Source organism: Ascidiella aspersa, chromosome 1, assembly GCF_963924565.1.
Source record: "Ascidiella aspersa chromosome 1, kaAscAspe10.2, whole genome shotgun sequence".
NCBI lineage: Eukaryota > Metazoa > Chordata > Ascidiacea > Phlebobranchia > Ascidiidae > Ascidiella > Ascidiella aspersa.
This window is the reverse complement of record NC_139447.1, coordinates 36,790,090-36,813,375: the sequence shown is the minus strand read 5'-3', so window position 1 is coordinate 36,813,375 and position 23,286 is coordinate 36,790,090. Positions and strand designations below refer to the sequence as shown.

The following is a 23,286-nucleotide window of genomic DNA, read 5'->3' as shown; positions in this document are numbered from 1 at the left end:
TTAAATTAGTGAGCGTTCCGACCATTCATCATTCCGTCAATTAGTATTACTTGTTTTTTTACTTTTCGCAAATTGTGCGCACAATGTGCACAGTTAGGTTTTGATTGCTGTAGCATGTTCCCCTCTTGAAATATACAAGAGCAATCAACTTCCAGTCATGCCATTTGACAAAAGAAACAAAAAAACGTTTAATTATTAAAATTTGGAAACTCATCCGATTATGAGCGATAACTCAACCAAAAATAATAAAAATGCAATATACAGCCAGCAAAACATGGATTTAGTCAAATTTTGTCTTTCCTTTGCATTGCATCACTAAAAACCAGCATCTCTTTCATAGAAATCTGAGTCGAAAACCGACAACCGCAGGAGTTCCCCTTTTTAGCAATTTTTGTTCCACGCAGACGACTTGAAGTGTTGGGGATGGTTTGATTTTTAAGTAGCTTTGCTACGTCCTTGAGGCTTGACTTTTTATGTTCGCGTGATATCAAAAACCAACGGTAATATTTAACTTATGAGACCAGTTTGTTGTTACTGCCATTTGGTTTACCAGTAAATTCAAAGCGGATTTTTTTTGTGAAGTCTTTTTTGCGTGTTTTTAATTATGGCGCTGGTCTAGAATCCGACCAGCGCGTTTAAACGATTATTAAAGCAGTGCACAATATTTCGGTTAGTGTTTGGGCGAGGGTGGGTCAAGCATTATAATATATTTATTAATGGTCCATGGTCCTGTACTAACGTTTCAGCATATGAAACCCCTGTCCGTTGTCCGTTATATTAAAGTGACTTGAGCCATTTGTCCAATTCAATTTCTTTGGCTTATGGCCAATCCTTTTGTGCACATCACTTTGCCATAGAATCATTTCAGAGGCGTGTTAATGGGCAACATCTCCGTTTAACTTGTGCTATGATGGTCATTGTGTCACATCATAAAGTTAGGTTTTAAAACTTAGTTGTGAATTTCGAAAAGCTTCTTGGGTGAGCATTAACGTGAATGTAAATCCAATTGGTAGACACTAAGTCATCAAACCAGTTTTAGTCACTATGGTTAGTTAACAGTTTGTTGTCACTGATACATCGCAGTCTATATGAGTTCTGCATCAGCATGCTTTTTTGTTGCAATATTTTACCAATGTTAAACTGACCAATGTTTTGTTGTAAAAGGAAGCAGAATGAAGCTGAAAGCATTAGCTGTCGGTTCATCATCAATACTATGTTATTTAATGCAAAAGCAGTGTGCCAATGCAAGGACTAAAAGCACTGCTCCGACCGATTTTAACTTGAAACTGGTTCAAGTTGTTTTTCGACATGGTGCCAGAACCCCGCTCACTTCTCCAAAGTACCTGCCAACAGTTACTTATCCCGAGAGTTTCCTGAAACATGAACCCTACACATGTGTTCCATTTTCGCCCCTGACGCCGGACGGTCAGCCATACAAGCCTACTAAGCAGTTCGGTAAAGGTCACCACGGCAAGCTAACTGCCGCTGGTGCTCAACAAATGTACGAGTTCGGTTGTCGCCTTCGCAATCATTATGTGAAAGAATTGGGTTATCTTCTGCCCGAATATACTGATGAGGAAGTCTTTGTTCGCGCAACAGAAATACCAAGAGCTATTGAATCTGCTAGAAGCACTCTTGCAGGTGAAATATGGTTTGTAGCGGTAGCTTTATTACCCACATTCTGTGTATACTGTAGTTGGCTGGCAATTGTTGTCTATCTTTAATTCTAACTGAGGCTCTATCTGTCATTAAAAGTACCCCTATCTGTCATTATGAAAAATATGGGATGGTAAACTTGCACAATGAATATACACCTGTTTTTGAATTCATAATAGAAGCGTGGGGCACTTTTATCTCAGTTGCAGTCAGTCACCCCTTTTTTTAGGGTGCACCCACAAGATCTTGTCAATATATGCCTTAATTTCCAGACAGGTCCAGCCACTAAACTCCAGTTTATAACAACTTAATATATCTTTGCAATATTTATTACAGGTTTGTTTCCGGACACCAATGAATCTATTCCGGTGGTAATTCACGCTGTTGACACCGATGCCATGTTTCCCAACTTCGAACACTGCCCTTACCTTAAAAATATTTCCAAATATGTATGGCTTGATCCAGATCTTATTGATGATATGAAGGCCACAGTAAGTTATTAAAACTCAACTGAAAAAGATATTAAAGTTTTCATAGAACAGTAACCTCTTATCGCCATTGTTTGCGCTTTGTTTTGTCAGGTCTTTATTGTGCATGAATCTGATATGCAACAGATTTCTTTTAAGAGGGCCATCCCCTAAAAAAATATTGGGCAAAGGCCTAAAAAGTTTCAAGGTTAAAAAAAACTTAAATGTTGAAGAAATTTAACAATAAAAAATAGCCAGTATTATTTGAAAAAAAAATGTGATATTGACTTTAGTGGATAAAAGACCATTTCTTGCTATATATACTAGAAAGCACAGCTACAATCACCTAAGTTAGTGAATTAGGAGTGCTTTCCTGACAAATTAATGTTTATTGCATGTTTTTTAATATTATAAACTTTAGCTTTATATTAACTGCTAGATTTTTTACAGGCTTCATAATCTGACAAATGTCACTATAACCAGCAAAGTGTGAATGTTTCTCTTTCTTCCTTTAATGTATTTTTGTAACTTCAGCAGAAGCTTTTTAAGTTTAGTATAATTTTTTCTAACTTTAGCATACATTTTTTACTTTTAGTCTAAGTTTTTTTTTACTTTAGCGTACATTTTTTTAACTTTAGCCTAAGTTTTTTTTTAACTTTAGTATAAATTTTTTTAACTTTAGTGTAAGTTTTTTTAACTTTAGCGAAAGTTTTTTTTAACTTTAGTGTAAGTATCACTATCAGCTAGAGCTTCCTTAAAGTTACATGCTAAAAAATTAAAGTTACATGCTAAAAAAATAATAATATGGCCTCTGAACCTGGCAAACTGTGTAATACATCTTACTTACTGCAATGCATTTATATAACAATGGTTTTAATCTGAAACAACAGAGACAAAAGATTCAAATTGGATATAACATGTCTCCTAATGAGGATGTTCATTTGGTGACCCTTCGAGACAACATAGCCTGTAACAGCTTCCATGGTCTCATGCCTGAGGAATACCTAATTCCACACGTTGAGAGTGATTTGGAGAAAGCGGCCATCAAAATAATGGACACTGTGTTTGCAGGATCAGAAAAGGACCGGTATACAATATTCAAATTTATTTGCACAACTTATTTATATAAGAATGGTTATTAGGGACAGGGATGCCTAAGTGTTTTTATTTTTTATTACATTTTTTTTATTAACATTTGTTAGTCATTTCTCTTTTTTTACTTTCTGTTTTGGAAAATTCTTCTTCTGATTTCAAATAATGTGACTTATGCCCAACTTATTGTGTCTGATTTTTAATAATTACAGCAGTTATAATTATAAGCTAACTTTATTTTTCTTAAAAGGGCCTGTTCACAATGCTACGTATTCTAAATCGTATTTTATTTTGTGTTGACAATTACAGTGTAGCCCCGGTCACCAAAGTCATGAATAATAACTTGACATATTATTATAATAGTTTACTCAATAACAATACTGTTCTGTTCTGAAACTTAGTTAGTTATCTACTTTGGTCGACAACCTAATGTTGTATTGCTCCTTTTTACACTATATTTTTACCCATAATAATAATATAAACTTTTTACACATATTAAATGTTGCATTTCAGCGATTTATCTCTTCAACTTGGCATTGGTCCGTTGCTAGGTACCTTCCTGAAAAACATAGACGCCAAAATCAACGGAGAAAGCAGAAAGAAAATGCTCCTTTTTTCTGGCCATGACACCACTTTAATTCCACTGCTGCATGCACTTGGTATTAATGATGATATTTGGCCGCCATACGGTGCTGATATTAGGCTAGAACTCTATGAAAAACAACCTTCCGACCATTTTATTCGTGTGCTTTACCTTAATGAGGAAAAGGTAATTGATGGATGTGATGGAGCTTATTGTCCTCTTGAGCAGTTCAAAAAAGCCATCGCAAAATATAATATCAGCAGTGCTGAATATGAAAGAAAGTGTAATCGAGAATTTAAAGGTGACAGACTTTTACAGCACCTACCAAAAGTTCAATGATCTTCATATATTTAGTTCAATTGGTGATATTTTTATACCTAATTTTAGGTGTTTTTTCAATACTATACTCTCTTTCTAAAACCGTGTTCCAATTTGCCACCTATTGTTCTTACGTGTAGTAATTTACTTGCTAATTTAAATGCATGTAAGATTATGAAAATTCTTTAATTGCAATAAATTTTTGACTCGAAGAGTAATAAGCTGTTGTTTTATTTTGTTAGTATGATAAGCATTTTCTCTGCTGAAACTTCAGCAAATATTGTTCAGTTTTTTGCTGAATGTTGCTTAAAGCGGGTAAAACGTAACTAAAATTATGGAAAGATTTAATTTTGTTTTGAGCAAAAAAAAACAAAATTTCAAAATCCTAAGAGGAACAGAAAACTTACACCAGTCACAACGTTAGTCCAATTTCATTATCCACTTAGCTTGATTAATGTGTACCCTAATTAGTGTAGAACAACTGATAGAAAATTGATGTAGCTAGGGGTGACTCGACTGAGACGGTTTAAGTCCGAAGTGCACTTCGCAGTAGAGTCATAACCACCGCACACTGTAAAACATAAAGGTGGGATATTTTCCAACTACGATTCTAGGGCCACTAAACAGAACGATTACTGTCTGTATCGTGACCATTGAACTGTATATGGAACTGCAAAATGGCCAGTTTTCGGTAAAAAACACTTTGCGGTTCGGGAAAATACTGTGACCAAATGTTGAGTCCAAAGCAGGATATGACTTAATGCTTTATGCAGCTACTCGCAAAGATAAAAAATATTTTAAATAGTAATGTATTTTTAATTAGGTTAACTGAAGATGATACAAGCTCGTATCGAAACGCCTTAAAAGATGATGTCGATCTACTCGACCTTTTTGGCTTTGCAATTTAGTATCAAGCTATTTTTAAATATCTATTGACATTGAATAACTATACTAGTACTTGACCAACCCAAACGCTAATAATTTAACCCACATCCCAACATAAATAGATGCAGAAGGCATCACGTCATACCTTACGATGTTTGGATATACCTTAGCTGCTTAAAATTTGGTCCAAGTATTTTCCTGCGAGTTACTGCAAACCAACTTCGAGGCCGAAGCGTAAACATACGATGTTGCTTGCGACAAAAAACTGCAGGCGTTATTAGTTCTTCGCAGTTAGATATACAACTTCTGTACTTTGCAATACTTCTAATTTTGTAAGAAGGGGTAACACTAATTTACGGAATGATGAATGGTCGGAATAATCGGAACGCTCACTAATTTACGGAATTGTCGGAATGGAATGAATAGGGCCGAAACTAATTTGATGAATGGTCGGAACGGAATGAACTGTCGGAATAGAATGAACGAAGCTGTATGAACGCAATGAACTGTCGGAATGAAATGAACGAAGCTGTAGGAACAGAACGACTGTCGGAATGAAATTAACCAGAATTAGTTGATTGCAAATTCCAATTTTGCGCGCTGGTCTAGATTCCTACCACAGTTATGAAATCAACGCACAAAAAAGTCTTTAAACTTATGATGAATGCGGTGAATGAGGTAAAGAAAGGGTTCCGGAGCCAGAGAAGTTTTTGACAATGTTATCTTTTCATAATATTGCATCATTCAGGACTTTGAGGTGTTTGCCAGCTCTCGAAAAAAAAACAAAGCTGAAACGAAGCTACAACTTTGTGAAGCACGGTTTAGTTGAGACTCCTCAGTGTTAACAATATGTGCGTCAACGATTATTGCGACGAAATGGAACTGCGACTGATAAAAGAACACGTCTACCGTGTGAAAGATGACGTCATACTACGGCCGCTACTCAAAAAAGACGCCGAAGCCAGCCTGGCACTAATCAATAAAAACCGTAAAAGATTGTCCGAATGGCTCTTTTGGGTGAAGCATGTGACAACTTTGGAGCACGAACTGACTTTTATCAAAGAAACGCAAGAACAGTTGCTTGCCCATAAAGCTTTTCAACTGGGGATTTTTACAGGTGCTAATTCTGAAAAGAAATGCTCAAATTTGGTTGATGGCCACCCCAACATGATAGGGATGTGTGGTTTTGTGAATATTTCCAATAATTGTGGTGTTATTGGGTACTGGATTGACGAGGATTATTCAGCAAAAGGAATAGTGACTAGTTCGTGTAAAGTATTAATAGAAGTGGGCCTTGACAAATTAAAACTGGAAAATATAAAGCTAGAGGCACAACCCAGAAATCTCAGGAGCATTGCAGTAGCAAACAGGCTGAATTTTAAAACTGATGGGTCTGTACACAAATCCTCATCGTATGACACACAGGTTTTGACATATCACCTTAAAAAAGATTAGGACCATGCTAACTTCTGCTGGTCTTGAATCCTACAACTTTTTTGTCGGGGGTTTATTAGTATAATTATCTGGGTTGGGCTGTGAGTTAGTGTTTGGGTTCAGATGGGTCAAGTATCAATTATACTTATTCCCACATTAATTTCAGTACGTGTCTACAATCCCACCACTTTTTTTACGTTAAAAAACGAGTTATCAAATTGAAATTTCATTGAAGTAACAAATATGGGAGTATGAATATAATATTAATGACCCAAACGCTAACTCACACCCTAATCCATTTAATCGTAGCAATTGTAACCCCCAGAAGGAAAATGTTGTAGGATTGTAGACCAGCCAACGCCTTTACTTCTTTTTTGCAATTTTCTTTTTTAACTCATTTCGTTACTGTAAAAAATGTTGTAAGATTCTAGACCAGCACCCTAAACTATGCCAATATGTCTTGTATATATTTATACCTTAATTTTAGACTTATTATGAGCTGACTTTTTTGTCTTGATTTTTATTAGTTTTTCAAATGGATGCTTCTGTACAGCTTAAAAAAAAATAACATTACTCTTGCCTAATTAGTTTATTTGCTGGGTAATTTGCAATTTTTGTTTGTTCTGTTCTTGGTTTTGGTTGTATATTTTTCGGTAATGTACTTTTTTGTGCCCAATTTGTGCATTAATTGCATTACTTTATGGTATATTTTTTGCTACTGACAGTAAGTTTGCCATTTTATTTTTAGTTATGTTTAGCTGTAACATAAAAATTCCTCTGACTGTTGATTAAAGAACGAATATGGTTGATTATAGTCACTTGGGGTACAAAAAAACAATGCCATCACACCTAAAGTATATATAATTTTTTTTTAATTTTTTTTCAGGTAAAAAATACATTCTTGGCCTAACCAAGAAGCCCTCAACCATCTTAATTTTTTTCTCTGACAAAAGTTATGCTGGTTTAAACAACAGTTGTTAAATTCGTATCTTAAAATGTTTTGTAAGACCATTAGAAAGTTTTGTGTAATTTGTATACAACCAAGTTTGTGGCAATGGCCTTTATTCTATGTTGTGTCATAACATTGATCTATGTAACAAAAAATACCTTACTTTCCTAGCTGTTTTAGTTTTTTAGATATTTTGTTTTGTTTTTTTACCCCGATCGATTCTATGGGAATGGGGTAAAAAAAAACAGTGTTTTTTATTACACCAATGTCATTTTTTTTACCCCATAACCCCCCATTGAAAAGTAAACTAAATATGCCTAGCAAATATGTACCAATACCAAACTACATAATGAGGCTTGTTAAAAAAAAACAAAACACTAAGGTAGACAACTTTTCAAGAAAGTGTATCGCGATCCAAATCAATACCACATGAAGGTATAATTATGCTCAAACAGGCAAAAAAGATTAAATTGAAACTTCTAGGTCTATTCTCTTAAAGGCAACTTAGCAATTTTTCTTCATAGAAATAAAGGCAACTTAGCAATTTTCTTCATAAAAAAGTAGAAAAAGCTAAAAATTCCAGTTTGTCTTTGGACTTCCACAAATCTAAAAACTCATGTTGTTGAGGTAATTTACTTCTTCTGGGGCCTAGAAATACCACTGATGATCAGTGCTAACTGTGGAAAGGCACAGTTTTAATTTACCATGGAAAAATTAGTTGCTAAAAAGAACAGGTGCAAATTCTGGGTACCATAATGTAAATAAAATTTGTGTGCTGTTGTGGCTTTGAAAGAGCATTTTTAGTCTATTTACTTCAAATAAAGTCAAACCTGCTTCTATAAACAATTATAAATGGTCCTAATGTACAATTGTTTTTTTTTACCCCGGCATTGTTTTTTTTTGCCCTTTTATCAGGGTAAAACAAAACAACAGATTTTGTTAAATAATTTTTTTATTTTATAATAAAATTAAAAATCCTTTATGTGGTTGGAAAGGTAGACCCATCAGCTCAGTAAGAATGAAAAATTACACTTCTGTTGCGAAAAACAAAAGTTAGGCAGACAAGTTAGCTAAAATTGTTTTTTTACCCCGCTTGACTATAGTGTACCTGTGTGAGTGTAGTCCATGCATATATATATATTTATATATAATTGATGTTTAATTTTTTTAATTATGCATTGATCCAATGAACATTATATTGTGTATATAAACAGGAACTTCTATTAGAGCTATTTGTGTTAGGGTATGTGGTGTAATGGACATTGTATGCTCTGATTTTCTTTGGAGCTTGTTTCTATCAGCACTGAACCACTATAAACAAGATAGCTTGCTCCGACCATTTCCAAATCAATACAAAACAGAATCTGGAGAAAAAGACTTTAAACAACTGGTAAGTTTATGTTATATATCTTTTGTCATTATTTTTGTTGCTTAATTGTCCTGTGTATAGCAAGCAAGCTTTTTTACACAGCAAAATTAGGCAAATAGTATTGAATTCCTATTTAACAAAAACATGATACCAAACAGATTTTTCCAGAAGTTTCACTTTTATATCACTTTGTAAATATTTGTTTACTTATTTTTTTAAAGTTGTCTGAAATTCAGGTCAGAGTACCTTTCTTGTTTTTTAGAAAACCTTATCATCGAAAGTTCCACAATTTGATCAACTCAATTGGAAAGATGATGGTTTGAAAAGTTCGCTTGGTTTGCTAAAGTGGGTGATTAATCCCAAAAGATTTAAAATCACCCTTGGAAGCTCTGAAGTGGTAAGTACTTTAGTTTTTAATCATAAAGTTACTGTCAGTAAAAAACTGGTCAGTAATCAACCAGGGTGACCAGATTATGCAAAATTAAAGAAGGCATTTTTTTAAAATGGGCCATCTATGAAAAAAAGGCCAAACTGTTTTTAAACATGAAAATACACCAAGGGCTATTATGAGATCGAACAGCTTAGCCAATTCTTTGATATCCCCTCCCCAGACTGAAATCTTGAACATTGCACAAGGGGGTCGTTTATTAAGTTTAAAGTTGCATCATGGCTGTAATATATGAAAATTGTCTATTGAATTTATTTATTTAGGCCCCACTATTTGTGTAACTAGCAGGTACTTTTTATCAGCACATTGTTTTGTGACTGAATGCTGATGCTTTTATGGTCTTAGACCACCATCATGTTGATTGCCATCTAAAGTATATAAAAAGTAAATCACCTTATGGCAAAGGTTTTTGTTTTCCTGTTTGAAAGTGAAAATGTTTTTGTATAGCTTTGTCATATATAAATGCCTTTAAAGTAACGCAATTGCCACAGACTTCCTTGGTACACGATCTCCAAAGGTCAAATTGCTTACATTGTTTAGTTTTAGTTTTCAGAAATACAAAACCTTGTCGGTACAAGTGAAAAGTATGCGGCTGTACCTGACTTTGTCTTCGAAGTGAACTACACAGAAGCAGAAGAGGCCAAGTTCCAGAAGCTTTGCAGCAGCTCTGGCAATTTTTATGCCTATCATGGAAGCAGAGTGGAAAATTTTTATTCCATACTGCAGACCGGCCTGCGAAATAATCTAAACAAGGTAAAAATAAATTGTGCGAGCGGTAGTACGACCTTCAATCAAAGTTTCCAGTGGGGATTGGTTTGGCTTTGTGTATGACTATGTGCAAGTAAGGTATCATAAAGTGGTATTTCAACTTAATATGGATAAAATTACTGTTGCATTGAATTGGCAACAGCATAAACAAGGCAAAAGCTGGCGGTTGAGAACCACTGGTTTAGATGACTGTATATGATTGTAAAGGCATACTAACAGGACTTAGAGATCAGGGGTGACCAAACCACGTCTTGCAAGTCACATGTGTTTTTTTGCACAGTTTTATAAGGCTGCAACATTCAAGTTTTTTTTTAGTTTTATATAATGTCCAGTGTCAATTCTTGTGTGTCTAATTTTTTTCTATTTTACCTACTTAACCGCATTTTTATTTTTTTATTTTATAAATCGCCATGTAATGGTTTTACATTTTTTTACTTGAATTTGTAAACAATGCGTATTTGTGTTACATTCCAGTTGTCAGACGATAAAAAAATCTTCAATATAATTCAACAAACTAGCAGGAGACATAGAAAATAACTTAAATGTACCTTTACAGAATTTTCGACAAACAGAGAACAAATTGAGCGAATTCAAGCCGACCTTTCAGTGGTTAAAAGTGGACACTTGTCTTTTATCAAGTTTTTTTTTTCTAAAATTTTCCCTTTTTTAATTTCCAGCCAAGACATCTTCAATATAATATAAACCGTACGTTGACATGTTATTACAGGTCGCATTATATGGGGAGGGAATCTACCTTTCCAGTGCCTTGAGCCTTTCGACCGCATTCAGCCCGGCAGCCCAAACTTGGTCACAAAGCCTGCTGGGCGACTCGCTGGGCTGCGTGGCCGTCTGTGAGGTCATAGACCATCCTGACGTCAAGTGCTCAGCCGCTCACAAGCTCAAGGGCGCCACCGGAAGTCGAGACCCGGAAGCATCCACCGACGATTCTCCCTCGGTGAAAAACCGCTCGCGTATAAGAGGCAGTGAAGGCGGCGAAATACCGGATAAGTACTACGTGGTGCGCAACGACGACTTGGTCAGGGTCAAGTTTATCCTGGTGCACGCTCCAAAGGCTAAAAAGGACTTGATAAGGAGGCTTTTGAGCGCAGAAGATCGCGGAATCCGCGCTGAAACGGCGCCCAAAAGCCCGCTGCGAGAGTTTGCTGCCCGGCACCAGTTTACCCTGCTCATGGCCTTCTACGCGGTCGTTCTTGCGCTCATAGGCGTGCTCAATTCGCGCGCATTCACCAACTGGTGGCGTGAGGCGACGCTTAAAAACGACGACGCCTCGTTTCTGAGGTGAAGCATGTTGAACGACAAGGTTTCTTGACTGCTGCATCGAGTGCTCTCCAACCCTAGATTCTTACGGGTGTTCTGAGGCAGACTTAGCAAACTAGATAATTCTAGATAATAAATTGCCAAACCAAAATGGTCGAGTAGATCGACTTCTTCGCGATTAAGATGTTTCGATACGAGCTTGTATCATCTTCAGTTAATGTGACTGAGAAGCAAGTCAAGCATCACTTATAAAAGGTTGGACGCAATTGTTATCAGCCACAGCAGAGAACTGCATCAACGTTGGAGGTATGCCTGTTTAAGAACAAGGCCTTTGTGCAGCATACGCCCGTTTTCGCTGCAAAATTCCCGTAAAAAACATTAAGTGAGAGAAAATTTGCGCACAAAACCCTGTCGCACATGTTTCATATTAATTTCGCTTTTACACGCACTTGGACTTGCGTAGGCCTATGCTTTGTACAAGTTTCTTGCCGTTGACAGTAGGAGATGATCGTCTCCACTAAAAAGCAATATGGTGTTATTACTGGTGTAGCGCGAAGCAGAAGTTATCGGATTGGTTGTGTCATTTTGTTAAAATAGACTCTTTTTCAACCGCGGTTCCATTAAATTCGTGGTAATGTGTAGGCTTACAATTCAGTATAGTTTCCCCAACCATGTGTTTCAAAGTTGGTAGTTTTTAAACCTTTTTGCTTGTTTTCGATTTAATGGCGGTATTGTACGATAAACAAGAGCGTTTGCCAAGAAGGAAAAAAAAACCTAACCACCTCAAATTGGGACCTACAAACAAACGGTTATATCCGTATATTTTAACGATATGAGTTGTTTCTTTTTCTGCGCTTTTGCGAATTTTGTGTGAAATCTGGACGGTGGCTATTTCTGCTAAAATGTTAGTATTACTGGCCTTTAAGCCTTCAGACCTCTCTTATTTTGTTTAAATAAAAATCAGTTTCAGTTGAATTCACGCAATTTTCCTATAACGTTACTCTTCAATCTTAAAAGTGTGTTAATTTCACCAACTGTTTTATTCGTGAAGTTTAATATTAATATACACAGAATGTATCTTGCTTATTTTATATTATGATAAAGCATCATTTTCTTTTATCATACAGTATGGCACCATCTTTGTTTCTACTGTGCTGGTCTATTATGTTTATATGTGACCTTTGTGAAAGCTACAGCCTAATATTTACATACTGTTATTTTCACTATTGGATGTCTATTTGGTGTTTGTTATGTTCTTTCAAGTATTTTATTACTTTCTTTCAGTATGTATTGCACGCTTTCGGTACAACATAGTTTATTTTCCTTATACCCTTAGTGTGTATTCCATTTCAATAAAATTGAGACACGCTTTTTGTGTTAGTTTGATTTTATATTAAGAAGTAATATAAGGTCGACTGCTAATCTGTTTTTGCAGGTGAAATAACGACAGTAGGCTAGTATAAAGCCGCACTTTAAAACCGGCGGGGTATGCAAGGTTGCCAGGTGCGCCGCAGGAAAATGTAAAAACAATATAAAACACGCAGTTTTTTATTTCCTCATTTAGCTTTGTCAATCAAACGTCAATACTTATTTCTTATCTATGAGGCCTATGTGACCAAAACTTGGTGGACATTCACATAAATACCAATGGTGTACCAAAACAATTTGTGCTCGCTTTGCTGGCCACCATGTTTTTAGATATTTACAGGTGGGCCCTAATGCAAAAAGTTTATTGAATACTGGTATGAAGTCTAGTCTGTAAACCTTAAAGTTTAAACAATCATTAGCCCAGCCTTGAAATTTACAGGCACCTATATCATTTTACATTACATTTATGAAGTCGTAAAAACATCCCTTCAGCCTCGGTCAGGTTTCTTTATTTTGCTTAAATTACTCTAACATTCGCCAGCATTCAAGATTATATGGGTACTGGATAAAATTAATAAACTTTAGAGACATAAACCAATGATACTAATTATAATAGTATCATTGACAAAAAACTTGTGTTGATTATTTCCGAACAATGGCCTTTGTTCTCGAACAGTGCTAAGAGTTTTACTGGCTAAAATGAACTGCAGATTGACACTGTTATCGTGCGAAAGCTCTGCTTGATTTGAAAACATCATGGAGTAGCGACACTTTGTAAATAAAGCAACGACCACTCTCTGTACGCCGAGACGTGGGGCTTCTACACCATGAGTAACAAAAGAAAAATCGGTTCCAGTCCCGGCGCCGAAGGTCGCAAAGAAAGTGCCGAAATTCCAGCTATATTCCTAACCGGAGAAGACGAAAATGCAAAAGAAACAGGTGTTAAAATAGACATAGATCAGCCATCAACGCTAGGGTCGGACTTATCGGCCGATTCAGGCGCTAAGCCTACTGCCAGTTTTCTTGCAATGAACATGGATCCCGGTATGGTGCGGCGAAAAAGCCAGCAGTTCGAAGCCAATATGAAGGCGGAAGAAGAAAAGCACATACAAGAGGCAGTGCAGCGAGAAAGAAAGGAAATGGCGAAGCTCGTTTCCCAGGTTTCTGTCGCCAAAGACAGCTCGGCATTTCTGCATCCGGATAAGAACCAGTTTCGTCGCGGAGTCACCGGCTCTATGTCCATTCCCATGAACAAAATGTCGCTGAAAATATACGGCAGCGAAAAGGCAGTTAAAGAGGAACAAAGTCGCCTAGAAAAGGCTGGGAATTTGATTATCCATCCGTACAGTAACTTCAGATTTATATGGGACTCGTTCACGTTGGTCCTTTTGCTTATAAACATAATTCTTATTCCGGTTGCCATTTCATTTTGGAAAGACAACCAAGTCGGGTGGCTTACTTTTAAGGTAATTATTTTGTTATTAAAGTTCTGTTGTTTATTGACCGTTGCAGAGTGCATTCGTGAGCCATTTTGGGAAATAGAGCATTTTTTAACTTTTAAACCAAAATTGTGACAATTTTTACTATTTTACGAGTTTGGTAAACCTATCGTTTATAAAAAACACCAAATGTATTTAATTTTCAGGGAATATCGGACGTCTGGTTTTTATTGGACATCGTATTCAACTTCAGAACCGGGATAGTGATTGACGGGCCAGATAGCGAAGTTATTCTAGATCCTAAACAGATTCGTAAGATGTACCTCAAAACCTGGTTTGTGGTCGACTTTATTTCAACCTTTCCTTTCGATTTGCCCTTCACAATTGTGGTGAGTAGAAGTCGGCTATCGTATAAATCAGTGGCGCATGTTTTAAATAAGCCAGTGATTGTCAACCTTCTATGGCTTACGACAACTCTTAAAAATAATAAATAAATTTCCGGCACCCAGACTGGAATTTTCGTTGATTATTTTACTGAAATCACACTATGCATGTAATTGGAACAACACAATCAACTTAAAACATGTAGGAAATGTCTTTTAATATAATGGTCTCTAATCGTACACAAATAGTTGTATCAAGAAGCTTACCAACTGCAAAATTCAGGTTAAGAACCACTGATATAAGGTTTAGTTTAGAAGCGGTTTATACCTGTTTAGGAATTGTTACGCAATGTTAAGTTTAAAGGCTAGTCAAAGCGAGAAAAATCATGCTTTCCGTTTATGAAATGTGAACTTAATGGTACTTTATACCACTTAAGAGGCTCTTGCGTATTGTGGATAAATACCACTGATGTAAAGCATGGGCCACCGGTCCCTTAAAACAGGCCTAGCGTTATTTGGCTCTCGTATAGTTCCAGTGAACCGAGGTTACCAAATATAATTCATTTTATGGTATCATTTATTGATTATCAATCGCATTCAAGTTGTGGTATTTAAAGTAAGCTATTTTTACCGCGTATTCCTATGCATCTCAGTGATAGAACTCGAATACTCGATTGTTAATGACATTTGCTTGTTTTATATACCAAGTTAACATTGTTGCCCCTTATTTTCAGAAACAGTCAGGTCCCGATATGACAGCCAACGGTGCAATCAGCGGATCAGGAATGAAAGCTCTTAGTCTCCTAAGAATGGCAAAAATATTGGCCCTTTTGCGCCTCTTGCGACTGTCGCGCTTCATAAGATACATGAAACAATGGGAAGAGGTAACAACAAGCAAATGTGACAGAGGTTTTCAAACTGGGCGTCGTTTTAATTTTCCACAGGCTTTAAAAAATTTCCGTTATTTTATTGCGCTAGGCCCACTATACCCAGTCAACCCGGCGCCTCCCCTCCATTATGGATTCCGTTCCTCTCCCTCGTTGGAGATACGGTTGTCCGGAGTGCTTCCATATTCCTCTTAAAAAATAAAATTTTAACACGGTAAACTTAACACATGCGATATTGGCATAACTTTGGTTGTTTTTATATACCAATAATTGTACTCTGTGTTTTTTGCCTGAAAAAAAAATTGCGCTAATACAATGCTTACGTACATTATTATACCCAGTGTTGTAAGTCATTGACTTGACTTAAGTCACTGTTTCAAATGACTTGAGACTTGACTTAAGTCTTTTGGACAAATGGCCTGACTTTGACTTAAGTCATTTTGTCAAATACCTTGGGATTAAAATAAGCGTTTTTTATTAAAATTTATCTTAAGTATTGCACATTAAACACTGTCATTGCTGTATATTGCGTTTATGTTATTTTTTAGTTAAATTGTTGCTTATAATCAGACGAGTTTACCAATTTTAATAGTTTGACAGTTTACTTTTATGTGAATGACATGAATTGAAATTGACTTGCCACGTAATGACTTGTCTGGGACTTGGCCTGGGCAACCGATGACTGGGGATTTGATTTTTTTTTTTTTGCAAAAGACTCGACTTTAAGTTATTTTTTAAAATTACTTGACGGGACTTAAAGTGATTTTAAAATGAGTTGTTTACTACACTGATTATCCTATTAAATGTGCATTTGAATTCATGTTACGAAAACTGCAGAAATCGATTAACATTTTGTAAAACAAACAAATAAACAAATCAAAAAAACTTGGTAGCTAAAAATTTCAATCGCTGGTTATGTCGCAAGTAAAAAAAATCGAAAAGCATCGCATAAAAAAAGTTTGAGGACCACTGCCTTTTGAAACAACGATTTGGTGTTATTTGCGCAGCAGCAGATTCGATTTGAAAGAAATAGTTTACTACCCCGCGGATAACATCTGTTTTGTTGTAGATCTTCAATTTCCAGTACGAACTGGCACTCGCCTTTGCACGTATCCTCAACCTTATAATGCTGATGCTGTTCATATGTCATTTTAACGGATGTCTGCAATGGATGGTTCCGATGTTCCTAGAATTCCCGGATGGAACCTGGGCAAAGGAACGAAACTTACACGTGAGATATTAAAAACACTTATTTTATTCATATTTTGTGGCCATGCTTTCCAGACAACCTTAATTTTCCTACGCGTATGCTTTGTATTTTAAGTCAATACTTTCTATATGTTATTTTTTATCCTATTTTTATTTTTATCGTTTTGTTCCTCAAAGACTTGCCCTAAAATGTGTTCTCACGCACGCAAAATACATTTAAGCAAATTTTAAGTTTTTTAAGTTAAAATTAAACTTTGGAGTTATTTACTGTTTGCATAAGAGAAAATGATGTACATGTCTTACACATTATATATATCCAAAAACTGCTATCGCTTTAAACCCCAAAATGGTAAAAACATAAGATCGTGAGTTATTTGTTTTATATTGTTTCAATTTCACTTAATCCCATAAAACCGGTTGTGACAAATAACGCGTGTTCAGTTAAAACTTGGCACAACCAAAACCTTTAGTTCCCTTAGTCACTTTCAAGGATCTATTTTAAGGAATCTGTTTTTGCATTGTGCCTATTGCAAACCGATCACAGCACCACAACCCAATGTACATCAATATAAAATTTAAAAAGCATTTCTGACTATTAGTACACCGAAAGCCAACGCAGACCCACCGAATCTGTCGATCAATGATGTAAGCAGGGCAGACTAGAAAAACAACTAGCCTGTGTTGAGGTTCGAACTCACGACCTCCGGCCATACCGGGACCATCGTTCTACCAACATATCTACACAGGCTCAGAGAAGAGCGAGTCGAGATACAAATATGACGGCAACGCTTGCCCCATTCTGTTAGTACAAACAACTTCACATTAAAGGGGATCTGTCGTACCATATCATAATTCAAAAACACACATATGTGTGTGCATCTTTCATTGCTTTTCTGCCTAACAAGACTTTTCCCGCGCATTTTCAGCTGGACCACGTGACGGTTTGGGAGCGGTACTCCTGGTCTGTGTTCAAGTCCACCAGCCACATGTTGTGCATCGGCTACGGCCAGCAGCCGCCGCACAGCATAGTCGACCTCTGGGTGACCTACGTCAGCATGTGCTCCGGTGCCATGTGCTTTGCCCTCTTTATCGGCAACGCGACCTCTCTTATTCAGTCAATGGACGCGTCCAAGAGGTCGTACAAGGAAAAGGTGGACTCATTTTTTCCTAGTGATATTAGCGGTATGAGTAACGCATTTGGTTCGAAACAACTACTTTGCAATTTATTCATCCTAACACAGTTTCTTGAGAATAGTTCAGCACCCATAAAGGCCTGTTCTTCAAATATAAATTTAGTTAACTCACTATATTTTTACACTGACTATGGTATTGGCGATTGTCAAATATCTAAAAGCAGAGAAATATGTCGATTTTTTGTTAACCTTTAAAATATGTTTTTAAAGTCATTCCAATATTTTTTTTTTACTTTCAAGTTATTTCAACTATAGTGCTTTTAAATTTACGTACACCAATTCCTTTCAGTACATGCAAGTGAAAGAGTATATGCAGTTTCGCAAGCTGCCAGCAAAACTGCGTCACAAGATTTCGGATTATTACGAAAACAGGTACCAGGGAAAGATGTTCGATGAAAAGAGGATTTTGGCTGAACTTAACCACAATCTTCGAGAAGAGGTCAGTATTCGATTAATTACATTGCGAGACTTGTTTGGGATAGCACTGGTATCAAGTTTTACGACAGCAATATTTCAAAAAAATGCATTCTTTATTTAATTTCACTTTTTAAGCCAATATTCCACTCTCAGGCCGGTCAATAATCATAATAAATTATCGATATAACGAGAATGAAAAAATCCCACCAAGCAGCGTTATTTTTGGCGTGTAAACAGTGAGGATGTCCGATAATATCGGATCGGAACCGATACTCGATATCAAGTGGTGGTTTCTGTACTCATCCGATACTAGGCAGGTATCCGATACCAAATTAATAAGGAAATTTCAGCCATGATTTGCATTCTAGCGCAGCGATTCTATCTTGAAAGATGTATTTTTTTAAAGTAGGTTAACAACTGTGTGTGACTTCATTAAAAAAAATGGCCTGAAGACCTGTACTGGTCTGGTTTGCAAGATCTGCATAGTTACACATTCTCAAATATTTGGCTGTTCGGTGACCCGTATTAAATCGGGCCTATTTTGTTGAAAATTATTGTAATAATTTCGTTCCAGGTTATAAACTACAGTTGTAAGGAGTTAGTCGACCAAGTTTGTTGAAAATGAATGTAATTTTTTTTGTTCCAGGTTATAAATTACAACTGTAAGGAGTTAGTCGACCAAGTTCCTTTCTTCAGCGAGGCCGACGAGAGTTTCGTGAGCTCGGTTTTGCAGAAACTCTCCTTCGAAGTTTTTCTGTCTGGAGAAATAATCGTCAGGGTGAGGAAAATATTTTTTTCAAGATGCGTCGAGGACATTTCCATATAGTACACCAAAAGCCAGTGTTGTAAACAAGCCATTTGAAAATGACTCTTTTGAAAATGAAGTCCCAGTCAAGTCATTCGTAAAATAACTTAATTCCAAGTAAAATCTCCCAGTCAAGTCATAATTTTTGCAAGTCAACTCCAAGTCAATAAGTCCATGTCATAAAAAGTAAACGTTAAATTGGTAAATTAGCTCGATTACTAGCAAAAACTCAACTTAGCCTAAACGTACCAAACACGCAACATAGAGCAAGCAACCATTTGTAGAAAAATTAAGATATATAACGGATTTTAGTTTTAAAAATGCTTTAAACACCTCATTTTTAACTAAGTCATTTGCCCGTTAGACTTAAGTAATGTCAAGTCATTTGCCCAAATGACTTAAGTCAAGTCATGGACATAAGTCATTACAACACTGCCAAAAGCTTTGGCAAATAATTGCAAATGAAAGTTTGCCATTTACCGTGCAGTGTTGTGATCGGGGTCAAACATTACTTGTGACCATTGCTTTAAAAAGTATATAAACAGCGGAAGGTTAAACGACGTTTATAAATAGAAAAGTAGTACCTGTAATTTGTTGTCCCCATTACGATTCAGGAAGGCTCAACAGGCGACAAGATGTACTTCATCAACAGAGGAACGGTGACCATCAAGTCGGCTCAGCACAACATTGAGCAGAGCCTCTCGGACGGATGTTACTTTGGAGAGATTGCTCTGCTACAAGTAAGTTATAAAATAAAAAAAAACAATAGCAAATGCTGCCGTAAAAATGGGTTTGTTGGTGTTTTATTGATCGAAAATTCAAATTCAAAATTCAATTTTGAAAATTCAATTAAAAAATTTAATAAAAAAAATATTAATATACTTTCGCGGTGGCTGATATAACCATTAGGCTATACTAAGGGTATAGCCTTAGATCCGAAAAAAATCATCCTTCAATTTAAGTTAAATTTTTGTAAAGCTGAAATTGATAGATATCCGTATTTTTATTACTTTTTGTAGCTTGGTTTGCAAAACTAAGCCCTTCTCTAGTAAACAGCCTTAGGCATACAGTACCCTTACACCGGCCATGTACTTTCGAACAGTTATTCAGATGACCAGTGCGGTATTTGTTTTCAATTTTGATAAAAATATTTTAAACGTGTTTTACCAGCGAGTTGTGAGTTACGTGTGGAAACTCTCTTGTCGTCCTTGTTTCCAATAACAATCATTCATTGGCAGCAAAATCTCCGTCGCATAGCGAGCGTCTCGGCTGACACCTACTGCTACCTCTATTCCCTGAGCGTTGGCGACTTTAACGAAGTATTGAAGGAATTTCCCAAACAACGAAGCAAACTGTCCATCGTTGCCCAGAGCAGAATAAAAGGTGCAATGAATATCTTACTCGACAGATTTAGCAAATGACTATTACACATTAGTGTTTAACTAAAACAAAGATGATGTATTTCTATTCGGTGAACATGAAGCATGTTACCGTATTTTGGTTCAGTAGGCATATTTTCACTACTGGTGGCACAAAACTGGGCAAAATTTATCTCTATCTATTGTATAAGTATTTTGCCTGCATTTTTTTCTAGATTTTACAGCTTTAAGAGCTAGCAAATGACTTTTTTACATCAGTGTTTTAATCAAAACGTAGATCATTATTCTTTTATTTTTAACTACGTAAAAGGCTATTTATATGTTACTGCGTTTTTTGTAGGATCATTTTTTTCAAACAGCAGCTGCACTCAACGTTAACATTGTTTAGTTGTATTATTGTTTGCGCAAAAACCCGTCTTTATTGTTTTAATGTATTTTGTATGCAGTTTGGCGTTCATAACTATAATCAATTTTCTTGTGCATTTATCTGTAAAATCCTTTAAGAACAGAGCAGTATTTTCCTGCATTACATGACCTAAGAGGTTTTTTTTTAGCTAATAGCATTAGGTAGATTTTGGTTTAAAATAACCGCGTCTTTATTTAGTTTTATACATTTTAGCAGTGTTGTAATGACTTAGGTGCACTTAAGTCACTGTTTTTTATTGACTTGACTTAGGTATTTTGACCAAAATGACTTGACTGGGACTTTAGCCATTTCAAAATGTCTTGTTTACAACACTGCATTTTTCGTGTTTTTTCTTATCTTAATTTGTACGTCGTAACAAATTACTACGATAGAATAGTTTTATACGTTATCATTTTGGTTCTCAAACTAACGCTTAAACATCCATCGCTTTATTAAACAATATGTTGCCTGCTTTGCAGACAACAACGCCCAGGACACTTTTACATCAACCTGTTCTATCGTTCCGTTAGATGGTCCCCAAAAACTGCCGCCCAGTCCGCTTACCGAGATTGTTGAAGAATCCAGCGAAATGCTGGAAGAATACCACAGCACCAAACCTGGAACTAGCGGCAAGAAAACGCCGCAAAAGAACTGATTTGTCCTACGTTTTTTTCTGTTGTGATGTCTGTGTAACGATTGAGCGTAAGAATGATTTGCAATCTGAAGCGATGGCTTATGTTCGTATGTTTTTGTGTTATATGAACTGAACTGTAAAACAAGATAATTGTTAACATAAGTCATGCTTAAATTATATAAAAAAGAAAGCGTCAGAGTATTAACAAAGATACTATTTTGGGCGTTTTTTGAGCTTTAACTAACTTAGATTTTTTTTCCGATATAAGTATTCAAACAATAAATCAACCGAATTATACTGAGTGACATGCTTTTTAGGTGAGAAACACTGGTTTAAGCTTGTGTATTGGTCGGTGTTCAATATGTGCAAAACGCTTTTTTATTTTTTATTTTTTTTCATAACGTGTCTGCAGATGCAAGAAATAATAAAAGACCCATTGCAATGTCCCACTTTGCCGAAATCTTAAGTAAAAGGCGAAAGATTTACACGTTGTAAAATGAGACCAGCGTGATATGTGCCAAACGTCAAAGTAATATTTAAAGCTAAAAACATGCAGTCTTCTACTGGCGAAAATTCTAGTCTGTAATTGCAACCGCTGTCTGGCAGTCACGGGTCAAACCTCGTGAAACATGACGTAATGATTTAATTTCGTTCGTAATTGAGTAAAATAAACTTCGAACGGGGCTGAACAGTTAAGCCAGTGTGGGCGGCTAAGCACTGGTAAGCAGAAAGCCTTGCAGAACTAAGTTTGAAAGTTTGAAGTTAGCTATTCGTTGCTTTCAAGCACTTGGAGAAAGCGCTCACTCGCTTGTTTTTAAAAGTTATAATCAGACTTGGTAATTTACCGAATGCCATCTTTTGTTTGAAACATCTGTAATATTGCAAGTCTTAACTCTGTGCTGCGAACTGAAAGTAGTTCTTTAAAGTTAGCACCGCAATGGTAAAGTTTCTAGCAAATTTTAGAGTTGTGATTTATCAGTGGGAAATGGGTATTTTCAGGTATTAGTTTACCTAAATACACGAACATTTTGTTCTGTGTTGTATTCTGTAAATTGGAAATATATCTAACAACTATTTGTCATAACTTTCATGCAGGAGCACTAGTTTTGCATTTGCAGAAATGTGCGTGTTTTGTTTTACCTTTTGCCAGGCATTTAATTGAAAGACTGTTGTTTTTTATTGTTGCTGTAGTCTTTAGCTCTATTATGCTTAAAAATTACTTTTGATTCAATAATTCAGTTGAACTGGATTCATGTCATACAAAACAATTAATTTTGACGTTATATTTAAAACTTGGTATGTATATAAAGCTAGGAATGCGTGGTGGAATTGTTGATAACATCGTAAAATTTGCCTAGGAATAGAGCTCACCATGAATCAGTATTATTATTCTTGCTTTCATTCCTAATTTTACGGCTAAAAGTAGGGCTTTATATGTAAAACTCATAAATGCAACCCTGAAGATTTCATTCTCTTAAATGCATTTTTTACAGATGCTTGCCAGCAGAGCTTACAAATACAGTTTTTGAAACGTTGCCATTTGCAAAATATTTAGACATCCTGTTCGCATTATGCTGAACTGTCAAGTAACATGATGCTCTAAGTGACAGTATAACTTCCTTATTGCTGCAGTAACTGTTGTGCATGGCTTAGTTTGTCAAAAATATGTAAATACAGTTTTGACCGTTTTTCGTCAGCATTTTCTACTAATGAACCTTAAAAAGTATCTTATAATACTGGATTTCGCATTGTTTTTGTCCTGAACATATAATATTTTGCTTTATTAGATCACTATTAATATCTTTGCTCAGATTTTTTTATTATTTAAAAAGTAGTGTTTATTGAGATTTTTTTATTATTTAAAAAGTAGTGTTTATTGAGATTTTTTTATTATTTAAAAATTTGTGTTTACTGTATAT

At 35.8% G+C, this 23,286-nt stretch overlaps 3 protein-coding genes and 1 non-coding gene across 4 annotated transcripts; 3 read left to right on the top strand and 1 right to left on the bottom strand.

Annotated features, from left to right (window-relative positions):
• The first annotated feature begins 1,015 nt into the window (after nt 1-1,015).
• On the top strand, nt 1,016-4,328 carry LOC146170333 (lysophosphatidic acid phosphatase type 6-like). Its single transcript, XM_083389076.1, has 4 exons — nt 1,016-1,641; nt 1,993-2,147; nt 3,014-3,210; nt 3,729-4,328. Exons 1-4 carry the CDS (start codon nt 1,173-1,175, stop codon nt 4,135-4,137), a joined length of 1,230 nt encoding a protein of 409 aa, XP_083245202.1. The 5' UTR covers nt 1,016-1,172; the 3' UTR covers nt 4,138-4,328.
• Nucleotides 4,329-8,603: 4,275 nt separating this feature from the next.
• Nucleotides 8,604-12,618, top strand: LOC146170332 (protein mono-ADP-ribosyltransferase PARP16-like). The gene is made up of 4 exons (XM_083389025.1): nt 8,604-8,774; nt 9,016-9,150; nt 9,748-9,954; nt 10,697-12,618. Exons 1-4 carry the CDS (start codon nt 8,640-8,642, stop codon nt 11,270-11,272), a joined length of 1,053 nt encoding a protein of 350 aa, XP_083245151.1. The 5' UTR covers nt 8,604-8,639; the 3' UTR covers nt 11,273-12,618.
• An 824-nt stretch (nt 12,619-13,442) lies between these two features.
• Nucleotides 13,443-21,388, top strand: LOC146170331 (potassium/sodium hyperpolarization-activated cyclic nucleotide-gated channel 2-like). The gene is made up of 10 exons (XM_083388294.1): nt 13,443-14,081; nt 14,261-14,463; nt 15,213-15,321; nt 16,394-16,555; nt 17,460-17,684; nt 18,016-18,165; nt 18,790-18,921; nt 19,563-19,688; nt 20,187-20,331; nt 21,213-21,388. Exons 1-10 carry the CDS (start codon nt 13,443-13,445, stop codon nt 21,386-21,388), a joined length of 2,067 nt encoding a protein of 688 aa, XP_083244420.1.
• A 371-nt stretch (nt 21,389-21,759) lies between these two features.
• Nucleotides 21,760-21,878, bottom strand: LOC146170330 (U5 spliceosomal RNA). Its single transcript, XR_014501359.1, has one exon. It is a non-coding gene; the product is annotated as a U5 spliceosomal RNA (small nuclear RNA).
• Between the last annotated feature and the right edge of the window lie 1,408 nt (nt 21,879-23,286).